Genomic DNA, 15,022 nt, shown 5'->3' on the forward strand with positions numbered 1-15,022 from the left:
TTTTCGCGCACATCGTCAACTTTCGCGCGTCTGCCTCTCGAGAACGCGGGAGCGCCCGCCATTGCCGTCTGCTTGGAGAGGAAGAGTAAGCCTTCTTCTCTCCGACAGCATCTCCTGCAGTTTCGTATTTTGGTATTTTTTATTTTTGTATTTTGTGAATAAATTTCATGTGCTTGTGTCATGTTTTTCAAGAATGCAGATGTTTCAAACTTTCAGATGCGTTTTTCTCCAATTCTAATTTTCAGCATTTTTTACATTTTGTGCACAAACTTTCAAGTGCGTAGAATTCTCAGATTTGGATAAAATTTTGCACACAGCTTCTTCAAAGTATGCAGAATGGGCATATCTATCTGGATTGTCAATATCTCTTCTACATTTTTTGGCAAAAATTCAAAATGTTGACTAGCAGCACCCAGAATGTACACTTTTGATGTTAGTGAATTTTTTTGCAAATACAGGATATTTATTGTAATCAAATTTCAAGTAGTTTTCTCATACTACTAAACCTAAGATGCAAAATGAGCTATTGCAAGCTACTCTAAACATAAATTTAATCCTCAAAAAAGTGTGCACAAAAAGCCCTATATTTTACTTTTGAAGACTCTATTACACAAAAACTATGCATGCTACATAAAAACTAAGACCATATTTGGAATCTGCATTAAAATCCTTATCAATGATATAAGTTTCATAATCATAGGTTGAATATTAAGAAAAAAGTATCTTCGAGGAGCATCTCCCCTTAAACTGTGGACTCTTCTTTTTTTTAAAGCATATTTTCAATTTATGCTGAACCTTATGCAGCTGCACATGCTCACTGTGTGTTTGTGCTGTTTTATTAGGTTCACTAGGGTTCAACAACTTATGCTAATGCTAAGGTTTCAACAGCACGGAAGGCTCCCGTACAGGTACTAGTATCCAGTTGTCTTCCAAAACCCCAAAAAGTGAGCTCTTTCAGCCATATCTGGCCTTGTTTGACCACCCAACTTTCCAAAGAAGAGCTCTTTGAGCAGATTTTCAATATGGATGGCAGACTAATTGAAAGCAAGCCCCACTGCCCTCTGCAAAGCATGCCAGCCATAAGCCACAAAAAAGTTTAAAAACGCAAAAACTGTAAGCTGCGCTATTGGATGAGGAGGACAGCTGAAGTTGAACATTTTTAGAAAACTTAGCAAAGTCATCTGGATTTAACCACACAACAAAATAGTTCCTTAGTAATTTGGGTATATTGTATTTTGTTAGTGCAGTGAAGGGAATGGGTACATCAGACAGCAACAACCACCACAGAAAACGAATGAATGGTGACCACTGCTTCTGAACACCACTAAAAAAGAAACCTGCAGACAAGTGCGCCGAACTCTTAGAACTAAGAATGCTACAATGTAGCAATTTTGCACATTCTGAATTACTTTCATTACCTTCTTTTATATTTATGTTCACAACTTTTGCAACTTTTCAATGCTTTTTTCAGCCAGTTCGCAAAAAAATCTGTTCTTTGTGTCATTTATAAAATTTTTAAAAATTGCACCAAGATTGCCCCAGAGCATGAGCTGCGAGAGCTGCAAGCAGTGCCATCTAATTCTTGGATTTTGTACTACTATAGCGAATTACAGCCACCTTCGCTATATCAGGTACATTTCTCGTTATATCAATTGTTAAATTTCATGAACGTGTACATCACAACATGACGAACGATCAGACACCAACCAGAACTCCCTGCGACAAACGATTCGGCCATTAGGCAGTCTGAAGCTCCTTGGAATGCGCTGTTTGGGGGGCGGAAAGGTAGTCGGTGCGAATCCCACACATGCAACATAGCATATGACTCAGCCCATTAAAACGTAGCATGCTCTAATAAGTGGAGTCAAAAACATTGTGTAATCACAATGCTGTCATAAGCAGGACTCGTGACTCGTATTTTGCTAACGACGATTAGATGAATGATGGTTACAAAGGCCGAGAATGAGTGTGCTGCAATCGCGCTCGATATAAGCTATCCCATGATATGATGCAGTCCAAAGTTCAAATGCTGATGACAATTAACTAATGGCTATTAAGTAAGACCTGCAATTTTGGTACTGGATCGTACTCAACATTTGCCATTCTGTGATATGACTTACCATTGCAGTGATGAAGTTCAATTGTTCATCACAATTAACAAATTAATGGCTATTAACTAAGACTTAATTAGGGTATTGCAATCGTACTCAATATAAGCTATACCGTGACATACGACTTTACTTTGTAGCCTAAAGTGAAATGCTTATATATAATTAACAGCTATTTATTAAGGATGGTAATCTGTATACTGGAATAGTATTCGACATAAACTATCTTGTGATATATGACTTGGCATTGTAGTCTAAAGTTCAAGTGTTAATCACACTTAACTAGTTAACAGCTATTACCAGTCACTGGTAATTGGTGTATTGCAATCGTATTCAATATAAGCTATCTTTTGATATATGACTTCACATTGTAGCTTGAAGTTCAGTTCTTAATCACAATTAACTAAGTAACAGTTATTAACTACAGCCGGCAATTAGTGCAGTGCAATCTTACTTGGTATAAGCTATCCAATGATATATGACTAAATGCTATAGCCTGAAGTTCAATTTTTAATCACTGGTAATTAAATAACGGCAATTAAGATACGAAAAAAGTCAAGCGCATTTGTACTCGACGCAATCCATCCAACAATATATGACGATGTTGCAGCGTAAAGTTCATTTTTATTCACAATCAACTAATTAACTACTGAATATCTACAATAGTATTAGTGCAATTATACTAGACCTAAGTTTCCATGGATATAACAAAAGTGGTATTGTACCTAAAATAAAACACAGCTACAAAACTACTGTGGACACTCTCTCTACACATCCTGTACACAATGCTCATCAGCCTTTTCAATGCTTCGGCAAACGATATTGCCTACTAAGAAAAGTCATTTTGATCTAATTACAAAGTTGTGATCCTCCCCAAAAGGCATATAAGGTTCCTAATCAGCTATGACGGTCAACTTCTCCTTTACAACAGCCTGGTTCTATAATACAAAGCGTGCCACTCTTAGGCTGGGGACCAAAACGGCGGCCCACCAAGATTGACGGCCGTTTTGGCCCAAATAGGCAACCCTAGCATGAGATGTCACCACCCTAATGGCGTGGTCACACTCTAGCATTCGGCGGAAAAAGCGAGTGAAATCCGCGGCCGCGGCAGAGAATCTGCCAGAAATCTCGGCGGAAAGCCAATTCGGTCCGGGACCGATTTCGCCGCCGAATTTCTTTCCACCAAATTTCATCAGCCAATAGGAAGGCGAGAAAGTTGGGCCGGCGCGGCCCGCAGCGTCGACCGGTTAGCATCCCTCAGGGGCCAACATGGCAACAGCGTACTCAAAATCGACGATAAAACAATGAAGAGAGTAATTTACCGAGCGATGTAACCATGAAAGAAAAAACAACAGAGCACTTGTAATGCATAATACTTTACGTTTTTCTCAAGCTTTTGCGCTCCTTCTTGCACTGCGTATAAACAAACCGAGCCCTCGGTAATCGCAACGCTTCCCGAAATGGTTACGTACAAATAAGATTTAGTTACCAGCAAAATAGTGTCCTCGCTGCTGCGCTTGCCGGTTTTGAAGCTTCGTGGCACTTTTTTCTTGAAGGTTTGTGCTAAAGCTCCGTGTTCAACAAAAATTACGTCCACGGTAGCAGAGCATGACCGAAGAGCCGGCGCTACTAAATTTGCCAGCGCTGTGAAACTTCACATGTTAAAATGATTCCAGTGCACAAAATAGTGCGCATAGGCATCCAGAACATTAGTTGCAAGTCGTGAGAGCAGGCAGCATGCTCTGATGGTCAAGAAATTGTAATTTTTAGAGAGGCAGCAATGACCTGTACACCTCAAAACATGAAGTTCCAAAATTATAAATGCGGCCGTGACATAACATGCAAAAATATTTCTAAAGTTGCCATATCTCAGCGTGGCCAAGTGGTTAGCATAGAACGCTACGGAACAGGAGGTAGTGAGTTCGAATCCTGCTAGCGCTGCCGTTTTCTTCTACAAATTGACTTTTCTAGCTTTTTTAATTTATTTGAGGTGCTTTGTTACTTTTTAGTTTTTACTTTTTATCCGAGGCCCTTTTTCGCCGGGCGACCAGCGCAACAGGGAAGGATGCAATAGGGGAAGAATGACATTTGGAATAAGATTGACGCTGTCCTTGGTATGAGCGGCAAGTATGCTCCTTTTGTTTACGATGCCTCCAGATAACACGTTGAAGTTCTTGTTGCCACAGTACGTGGGTCAGATGTGAGATTTAGTGAAGAATTGAATGATAATGCGTTTTTCCTTCGGCACTTAGCATATTGTTAGGACCAACAAGGAGGAAGAAGCGGGCAGTGGCGCGGGCAGGAGCGCTCACGCTAGGCCCGCTAGCAATTCATTAAACGTCATATACCATCTCCATCGGTCATGTTCTGTCGTCTTCCTTCATCGGCTTGCCACATTGTAACATTTGGTTGGAGGTGCGAGGTACTTCATCATCACCCCCTCATCTTGGTCCGGAGCTTCGGCGCCCTACAACTTCGTGCGCCGTCGCTTGAAGGCGAGGAGGCATCGCATGGCTCTTTCCCAGCCTGCCGGACCCTGCAAGACCTTGCCGTTTCTCCGTCCCGTCCCCCCGCCCCGACCACAAGACACAACGGAGAGACTGACCCGAGACGCCACACGTGACCACAAGACACAAGGAGAGATCCGAACGACCATATGTGGCCCCACTGACCTGATATGTCGACCAACGACCCCACGACCCAAGACACCACTACACTGGAAGACATCCTCCCCTGCCTATGCCATGCGATGCGTGCCTTGGCCTCCGCCATGGGGTTGTGGAGACGTGTGGCCTGGGAGTGTCCTGGGCCACGGTTCACTGGGAATCATCATGCCGGCAAGCCGTTCACTTCTTCTTTATTCCTCTTCTTCAAGCATCCAGACAACACTCCTATCATCATGCCATGAACTCATCATCGATAAACTTCCACGTCCACGATCGGGACGATCGCTCGGTGGCCCCGGGTCATATTACAGACCAACAAAGAGGAAGAAGCGGGCAGTGGCGCGGGCAGGAGCGCTCGCGCTAGGCCCGTTTTAAACGTCATCTACCATCGCCATTGGTCATGTTCTGTCGTCTTTCTTCATTGGCTTGCCACATCGTAACAATGTGTATGCTTTTTGTGGAGTATGTACGTAGCTGCAGTCGAGCAGTCAGGTCGGGGTTAACAGGAGCTCGCAGTCGAAGCAGCGACGGCGGCGATATGTTGGCTCAGAAGTGTGAACGAAGGAGCGCGTCAGCGGTAGTGGATTTCACTCGCTTGCGCCTCCGATTGCTCAAGTGTGAACGAGCCTTAAGCCGGGCGCCGCGGCACAACATGTAGGCGCCCTATTTCCTATACAAAAGCAGCGCCATCTACTATGTGGATTGGGAAATAATATTGCAAATTAAAAACACATTTGCTATATCCGGAATATTTATTTATTATATCAGCTATTACAGCGTACAAATGTGCACACCTAAACGAGCCAAATCAGTTGACACCATCTGAAACCCTATGTGACAATCAGTTTAGTCATAATGGCCGCCCAAAGATCTACCATATTCACGGGTTAAAGGCAGGCAGAAAGGTGGTCGGCACAACTCTAACACATATTTAGCCTTTCTTTCAATTAGAAATTTTATCCTTTAGAAGGTGTCGAGTCATTTGACACCACCTTGAATATTCTGCGTCAAATGTACAACCCCTTAACTTTATCAAAATGGTGGTCTTGGGGGAGGGGGGGGGGGTCCCCACTTAGATGGCTGATATAGTGGCACACATAAAAGAAATCGAACGTATGGTAATCAGTTGGAGTGCTGTGCGCTCAATGTTGCTATACACATTAGAATGATCACGTGATATGTATTTCATTGCCTTTTTGTCTCGGCTTTACCTTCAAATCAGGCATACACGACCTTGGAAATAGGAAGTAGCAAGAGCTAATGATCTTAAAACTTTGTATTTATTTGAATGAGTCAAAACAGGTACGTTTAAGTGTACAGTCAAATCCTGATATATTGAACACGAAGGAAATCGCAAAATAGTTTGAGAGGTCAATAATACCATGCCAGTAGATGAGCTTGTCTGTAACCCAGAAACGTAAATATGATGGACTGATGCAAGCAGCGCGCTGATCCTTACGCACTGAACAGCACCTTGTGCCAGGCATTGAGTTGCGCGCCACTCCGTGGGCCGGGTTGGACCATGTAGCAGCGTCAGAGCTCGAGCTGCTCTCATCTCACACTACACCACATTAGTACCGTTGGGTTCCCATCAAAGCTGCAGCGACCAATGCCTTGGGAAAAGCCACCACCTACCATAAAGTTATAATTCTGTTATTTGCACACTCTAAACGAAATAATACCTCACAGGTAGGGTACAGCTGATTTGTGAGTCACCTCCAGCAGCAAAGTAGGCCACGTGAGAGCTACCGCAAGCCTTTCGCCCCCTAGGCTTCCTTCACAGCAAAACCAGAGCACTGAATGCCAACTTCCCCACATGACAGCAGTGTCGCGTTGAAAACACGCCAGACCGAAGGCCACTTCATGCAGACTCTACATTCACCTCATCACACTTTATACAGCAAAGACAACTAGCCAACCCGACTCCATCAGCAAAAAGTTATTGTGGAAGCAACATTACGAGAAGCACCTCTCGCAAGAGCATAGCACGCAGTTTGATATACTATTGAATGTTCCATAAAAAGAAGTTCGATAAAAGCAAACAGTGCTGCACTTTGTGGGATTCGGGCTTGCTGCGGCTGCCCTTTGCGCGGCCACCGCCCGCTCCCCAGTTGTTCTCCTCGTTCCCTTTCTCCCGCCTGAGGCGGCAGAGAGAGGCTCGGACCACTTGTCACTGTCGTTCGGGCCACAGCTCCGCCCTGGCGTCCCAGTGGCTGTTCCCATTGGCGCCTTTTGGCGGGAGCATGGCACCGCTTCGACGGCCGCGCTCGCGCGACCCTCCGAGCAGGGCCCAAAGAGAGACCCCTCCGAGACATCGTAAGGTGCGTACGCAACTGTTCTTATCTGCCGGCCTTTGTCGCGCAGACCAGTGTGTACTCGAGTTCGTCCACTCCGGGTCGTACCTGAGAGCGCAGCTCGAGCCTGTCGATCGTGATCCAACGATCCGCGACAGGCGCACCTTGCGGTGGTTGCCCACTCTCTCAAAGGAACCCTTCGGTCACTGCGAGAGAGAGATCACAGCACGCCCTTGCGTGCTTGCGGCGCGCACTCCGTGTCACTTCGTGCGCGCAGGGGAGCCTTGCTCCTCGCGCGCTCCCTTGACATGGTGACTGAGTATGTGTGTGTATGTGCGTTTTGTATATATGTGTATGTGTGTGCGTGTGCGTGTGTGCCGCTGGAGGATGGCGTTTCAATAAACGTCTCCTTTGTGAACTTGGAGGTTTGTGTCCTTGCAGCGCAGTGCTCTCCTCCCGGTGGAGATTGAGTGCGCGCTGCGGTGTTTCAGTGTGCGCGTGGTGACGGCTGATCGGGGCTTCGGCTTGCGCGACGTTCGAACCCGCGGTGGTTGGTGGCCTATGCCTACGTAAAAACCACAACTTTTGCATACAGGGTTTTCAAGGAAACATTCAAGCAGCTCGATACAAACAGTTCGATATATCCGGAATTGACTATTTTGTAAGGGAATCATGTAAATATTTTTTTCGAAAATTTTTTTTTTGATCAGAGATCCTTCAGGGTAGCCTGCTTTTTCCTGGTTTTCGAAAGAGCTAACACCAAAAAAAAAAATGAAGTAAATAAAACTTGGGCATGTAAGCCATATTTTTAAAACTAAGAAAAGAGGTATTTTACCACATTTTGTATATTCTGAATTTTCGTTACTACTATTCCCTTTTATACCACCTTTTGAATTTTGTTTTATTTTTAAGTTAACACTGAAAGCTTTTTTTTTTTTGTGCAAGTATAATGGTCAAGGTAAATGTCTTCATATATGAATGAGCATATAAGTAGCTACCTATTGATATACGTTACACCAAGGTTGTATTGATACTGAGTTTATAAAAAATTTTCCGAGACCTCTCAGAATCACTTGCGCTTCAGTAACAGTTAATTGCCCACGCTCGACCAATGCTGCTTTAGCATAATTAGGGTGATATCTGTCCTTGCGTAATAGATAACTAGAGATGCCAAATGAATAGAATTTAATCCCACTTAATTTCTGAAACAAATGCCACAGAATGTTTTACTTATTGCTCATTAAAGAGGAGACTGATATTGTGCTCTAATAGGTGTCCACTAGAAGAAACCTAATTTAGTTAATTTAAAGGCCTAATATGCACATTTATAATGCTTTTCTTTACAACACGCTTTTGCAGCCAAGGAAGATGCTGTACCCTGAGACCATAGAGGCCACAAGTAGTAAGTAGCTTCTAATTAACAATAATAATCACAGCAATAACAACAATGTTTATTTACACCTAGTTCATACAGAGGATAGGCGAGCACGGCAGAAAAAGAACTGTCATAACGAGAACTTCACAATGCAACAGACCAGTGAGAAAAAAATCCACACTAATATTAACATGAATTCGTAGCTGAAGATAAGCCGTGCTTCAAAATAGTCGCTAAAGAACCAAATATATTATTACAGCCCTAATACAAACCTGTACGTTGCAAGAAATGAAGGCAGGATTACTGGCCAATAATTCCATTTCTAAGTAACTCATTTCTCTAATACAACCTTTTCTTATTCCAAATACTTGCAAATATAAAACGCTTGAAATTCCTTCACGGTAACAGTGAAAACTTGTGCCCCAACAGCTACTTCTGACTCCTTTTCAAATAGCACGACAATGTGTAAGCCCCTATTTATGGTCTAACCGGCCACAGAAACTGCAACAAGCCTGGGAAGTTGACGTTTGATACTGGTTCTTGATACGAATTGACCAGTAGTTGTGAGCTCTGCCCACAAAACGACCATCAATGGTTAGACCTGTCTTTCATTTGGCTCTGCACAGCAAACAGACAAGTTACTGCACTTTCAGTTTCATCTGCTCAATCGGTGAAAACAGAAAAACTAGTCCCAATACATTTGTTCCAACATTTCCGCAGACATCCCTGCCGCAAGTGCTAGGTTTTGGGTTGAGAAAAGCTACAGAGGGCGATGCAGTGGGCAGACACGATGCGACGAAGTAGATTCCAAGATCAGGTTCAACGAGATGAGGGAGCAGCACCTTGATAATCGGGAAAGGCATGCCCAATAGTTGGTGCAGACAGCACAGAGGGATAGACTCCGCCACAGAATCTAGGACTCGGCTAGGACCCTTTATTGTACACCCAATATAAAGGGTCCAATCCAATCCAATCCGTGGACAGCTGCAAGAATATAGGTGTGTTTCACACACATGCAACTGCTGCTAAAAGCTTTCACATCATGTATACAGCTACTGAAAATATTAAGACAAAGTTGGGAATAAAAATAAAAAATAAAATGCAATGATAAAGCGTCCCTCCATTTAGAATGTTACGATGTCGTGCAACATCACCTAGTTCAGCTCAAACATCAATCGAGTATCCAAAAGCAATACTGGTTACTGACGAATGCAAAGTAGCTAATGTCCCTTTGCCAGCACAGAGCCAAATGACATCCATACAAAGCCGAGACCATATCCGGTCAGATACTTTCCAGGCAGACCTTGTACAAAATACGGCGCATTCTCGAGTTTTAGACAGAAAATATATTGCACGTGTTTTATAGCACGAAGAAAATTAAGCTTTTAAATGCAAACCTTGAAGCAACCTGGTCCTAGTTTTGGAAACAAAAAGAAAATTATGTGATGCAAAGGCCCACATATTGGCATGTTGAATTTTTGCACTAAATAAGCAGTACATCTGAGAATTTTCAATGCCACAGGTTTTTTTTACAGGCACTGCACAATGAAGGGTGTTACTTGTTCAGAGCAAATTAACTTTGGAGGTTAGCAGACTACCAAGCCACCGGCCGGATTCAGATCTGCTCACCACTCCCCAATCGTGAAAAAGTGGAAAAACAATGGTTAATGGGGGACAGAGCTCTTTAAGCTTTTTTTTTTTTTTTTTTTTTTTTTACTTTTAGACTAAACTCAGCGAAAATGCAGTGTTAATGTTTTTTTTTTTTTTTCATGTTATCAAATATGTAATCACTTTTCTGTTAGGTAACTTAGTTTTTAAAACATTCAACATTTTTCACCCCTTTGTTTAAAGGAACAATAGAGCAAAGAAAACATTAATCAGAAAACTATTATTAACATGTGGCTGAGTAGAATACAGTATACGGAATACAATGTAGGAACTACTTTTTTTGATTAACACAATATTCATTTTACAACTTGCTAAATTATGATGTTGGAAAAAGTGATTTATCAGCCATTTAAATTAGAGCGCAGAAAAAAATTAGCAAGAATAAAATGACAAATATGTTGCCAACATCATATAGTTTGATCACTACGAAGCATGCTAAAATTTATATCATTCCTTTATCTGCTCTAGATGTGAAGATATCCTTCTTTTTAAACTAGCAAAGTGTCACAAAATTGTGGGATTTATTGTGGGATGTAGGGGTATGATTTATTCAGCCCGTTTGCACTTATAAAGTTGAATTATTGGCCCAGGGAGTGAATAAACTAGTTGGGATGTAGGTGATTGGCTGTAATTTTCAAAATTTCATTTAAAACAAAAAGACTTTTTTTTCCCGCGATTTTAAGCCAATCAAGAGCCTTCTCCCCCCTTAAGAGGGTGCCACTGACAGCCGACCGCCCAACTCACAAGAAAGTGGCCACAGTTAACAGCCGGTTATGGACTAGCAATTTGAAAGGTGGTAGAGTTAACTAAGGATCAGGTGACGGCCACCAGCGATAACAGACAGAAGCAGACAAGAAGGCACTCACGGATGGGGGGTGTGCTCTAGGAGGCGTGCTCTGGGCTGCTCAGGGAGCTGCTCCCGGGAGATTGCTGGTGGCAGTCACAGGGGCAGTCGGGCTGAGGGGTCTCCCGGCCAGGGCAGTCACAGCAGCTGGCTGCCTGGCTGTCCTCCGACCTCTTGCGACTCCTCGGACTCTGGAGGCCTTCCTCGCAGAAGTGGAGCCAGCTCTTGAGCGAGCTGCGGCGGGGGCTCCGGGGCCCACGTCCCGTGAACTGCTCCCCGGGAAGGAACAGCCGGATCTTGTCCGGAGGGCAGGGCTCTGGCGACACCGGCAGGAAAGCCTCCAGCGGAGCAATGTTGATGGGCGTCGTGCTGCGTGGGCGCTCTATCGGAATGGTCACCACCTCAAGCCGCTGCTGCCGCGAAGGCACGGGGCTTCGAGATGGCGGAGGCGGTGCGGCCGATGCGACTGACAGGAATTCCTCCGACTCCACTGAGTCTTGGGCAAGCAGGGTCTCAAACTCGTCCTGACTACTCTGCTTTGCCAGAACGGCGTCCAGCGCAAGTTCCGACTCAGACGAGAGCTGCTCAGGCGACTCCCTGCTTCCCCGGCGGCTAGCGCTGGGAATATCTGCGAGCGACTGACAGGCGCGTTCCAGCAGGCATGACCGGTCAAACGGGTCATTAATGTCCAGATCCTGCGGTCGCGCGCACGGCTCGTCTCGCATGCCATCCTGTTGCTTCTTTCGAGCACCACCTTGCTGTTTCTTGGGGTTGCCCTCTGGTTGCTTGTGTGGCAAGTTCTCTGGCAGCTTATTCGGCATACTATCCGGCAAACATTCTGGCGGTTTATGTGGCACGATCTCAAGTGGCCTGCATGGCAAGCTGTCTGGCTGGTTATGTGGCAAGTTGTCTGGCAGGTTGTGCGGCAAGCTGTCCGGCTGGTTATACGGCACACTTTCTGGCTGCCTATTAAGCAAACTATCCGGCAAGCCGTCCGGTTGGTCGTCGTGCAGGGTGACTGAAAGGCGAGGAGCGGTAGGCACAGGTGACGGGCTGTGGGGCGATGGGCTGCGGGGCGACTTGCGGCCACCAAGCTTGAGCAGAGACGAGAAGAAGCCCTTGGGCTCGGGGCTGGTCCCACTGCTGCGCGACGGAGAGCGGCCGCGCAGAAAGAGTTCAGTCCATGATCCCTTTCGCCGTGTGGGCTCTTCGGGAGTCAGGGAGTCACCCGAAGGCGTAGGGGGTTCTAGCAGAGATGGCGCCACGGGTGAGGAGGGTGACCCATTGGCAGTGAGCACTGAGCCACACGGTGTCAGCGTCGCCAGCGAGTCGACATCCCCTTCCACCTGCAACGACGGGGGGGAAGGTTAGAAATCTGGAGCTCTAGGCCACGCTATTCATGCACTTCTTTACCACTTTCAAAGTGTAAAATTTCTTCAAAAGCAGTCAAGCGTCCTGATTTCGGGCAATGCCTTCTTGGAATGCGTGTTATGAATACCATCAAAAGCTCGAGGCTGGTAAATTAAAATCGTCACACTAAATACACAGTACAGCTACTAGCACTACAAGCTTGATTCCTACAAAGGATGCATGGGGACATCTTGCAACCACTAGCACCGCAATGGTACAACTGCTCACACAACAAAAACAGAAAATGGCTTTGCTGCGATGGCTTAGTAGTTGGGGCACTCAACTTAGCCGGGTGACTCATGTTCACATAGATTTTACCAAAAAAATGCGGCCCAACGATTATGATAATGCGAAATGTCAGCACAGGTTCTTAGGTATTTGAAAACTTGAACAACAGATGATCGCAGTACTGAACGGTGGTAGCGTTTGGCCTCGGCATTGGCACAGCAGCTCTGTCACAACAGCCTCCACCACAGAAAAAGAGAATGGCAGTTTCTACCACTCTAGCCCCTGCCCTCCTCGCGCTCTCGCCTACCCTGCTGTATCCTCCTCTTCCACTTTTCTTCTCGAGACTTTATTATTCCCTCTTCCTCCGCTTTGCTTCTCATGCTATAGCCTCTTCCTTCACTTTCTTTCTCAAGCTCTCCCCCCCCCCCCCCCCCCCCCCCCCCCCACACATACTTTCATCCTCTGCTGTGCTCATCCTTTGCTGTGGCGGTTACGCTACCGCTGAGGCCAGCAACCCTCAACTCACGAGCAGGTGCCTCAGAAGAGCTGTGCTCTAAACTTGACAAGCTTGTCACCAGTGCCATTTTAGCAAATTCTGCACTGCCTGCATCATGCCAGCTGGAAGCTTTCATGCGTTACGTGGATAAATGTTCTGTACCCCCCATGGCAGGCGCAATTCGAACGACTCTGGCAAAGGATCGATCACACAGCAGCTGGAAACTAAGCAAGCAGGCATTCATACTGACTTAAAAAAGAGAGCCTAGGGTAACTGGTGAAACGATGCTTCAATGACAGCTGAGCATTTGGTCACAACCAGTAGCTGTTCATTATTTCGCTAAGCACAATTTATGCACCGTATCTTCCCTCCAATATAAAGCAGAATGCAAGAGAATGCAGCAAATAATTTATTTTCGTCATGAGCTTTCTGAATTGCACTGAATGTTCAACAAGGAGACATTTATTTTACTTTAATATCTGCTAAATACCACCCTTGCTGCTGAGAACTAAAGACATGAACTCCTACTCGACAACCAAACACCGCAGCTCAAAACAAGGCAAAAGACAGATGTTCAACGATGACACACCCGTTACCAGGAGGATGCTCACAGCAGCACACACCATGAATACCTGCTGTCAGTTGCTTTATGCTGCTGTTCTATTATAGGTACAGTCGTGCATAAAAGTGCAGACAAGATTAGACAAAACTGTCTGCAATTATTTTTGTTACGTGCAGCCGTTGTTTTTGGGATATGCATATGGTGTCCCCTCTGATATTTATTCATTTATTCAATATACCTTACAGGCTCCTAAGGCGGAGCATTGAGTAAGGGGGGAACATGAACAGTGAGAAACAAAAATGATTACAGGCTACGGCAAGATGATTATACAAAGACAAAATGCAACAAGAACATGTAAAAGAATAACACCCAATGACAAACTATTTATTTATGAACAATTTTTTGTGAACAATTTTTCCAGCGCGTTTAATGACGCCCGGTCAACTTCAGAGGCGATTGTGTCAGGAAGACTATTCCATAGTGAAATGGCTCGTGGCAGTGCAGATGAATTGAATGCCAGCGTTTTGCCAGAAATGCGTCGATAGCTAAGATTATGATGTAGCCGCGATGATATGCGCAATGGAGCTTCAAGGGGAAAGGGGCATGGTCTCAGGCTATGAACATATTTCTGAAAAAGGCATAAAAGGGCGAGTTGTCGACGAAGTTTTAATGGCTGAAGTGAAATGGCCTGTTTAATTACTGTAATGCAAGAGTTTGGTTTGTAATTGCCTGAAATGAAGCGAGCGGCTCTATTCTGTACAGATTTTAGTTGGCAAGTTAAATACTTTTGGTATGGTGACCATACTGCTGAAGCATATTCTAGCTGTGGACGGACAAAAGGTAGATAAGAGAGGCTATGTACGGTGGGCGGAGACTTGTGCAAATTACGGCGGAAATACCCTTAGCGTCTTTGATGCTTTGCTATGAATGGTGGAAATGTGTAAGGACCACGATAGGTTAGGCGTGAAATGAATACCTAGGTATCTGTAAGATGAGGCCCGAGGTACAACAAAGTCATTTAATAAATAATTAAATTTGGATACGGTCTTCTTGCGGGTGAACGTCCTAACCTTGGACTTCTTAACGTTAAGAGTCATTTGCCAGGCTTGACACCAGTTAGAAATTGTGTCAAGATCTGCCTGAAGAGCTAGATGATCGTCGGTGTTGTTAATCGTACGATAGATAATACAATCATCCACAAAGCGCCTCAATTGAGAAGGAACCTTACTATGCAAATCATTAATATATATCAAGAAAAGTAAAGGGCCGAGTATGCTGCCTTGCGAGACACCGGAAGTTACATCGGATAGGGGCGAGGAAAAGCCATTAACCACCGTAAACTGCTGATGCAGAGTTAAAAAGTTACGGAGC

General features: G+C 44.8%; 2 protein-coding genes across 2 annotated transcripts in view; one reads left to right on the top strand and one right to left on the bottom strand.

Moving 5' to 3' along the window:
- Nucleotides 1-11,117, bottom strand: part of stnB (stoned B) — a 49,877-nt gene extending 38,760 nt beyond the window's left edge. Inside the window, exon 1 of the mRNA XM_084582755.1 lies at nt 10,978-11,117. The gene's annotated coding sequence lies outside the window, so the exon portion shown is untranslated. The remainder of the gene's footprint in view (nt 1-10,977) is intronic.
- Nucleotides 1-15,022, top strand: part of ps (RNA-binding protein Nova-1-like protein passilla) — a 33,200-nt gene that overhangs the window by 4,004 nt on the left and 14,174 nt on the right. Inside the window, exon 2 of the mRNA XM_084582759.1 lies at nt 8,428-8,470. Within this exon, the coding sequence (XP_084438885.1) occupies nt 8,437-8,470 (34 nt within the window). The 5' untranslated portion in view covers nt 8,428-8,436. The remainder of the gene's footprint in view (nt 1-8,427; nt 8,471-15,022) is intronic.

This window comes from Amblyomma maculatum, chromosome 10 (genome assembly GCF_055883805.1).
Source record: "Amblyomma maculatum isolate TAMU_Amacu chromosome 10, ASM5588380v1, whole genome shotgun sequence".
NCBI lineage: Eukaryota > Metazoa > Arthropoda > Arachnida > Ixodida > Ixodidae > Amblyomma > Amblyomma maculatum.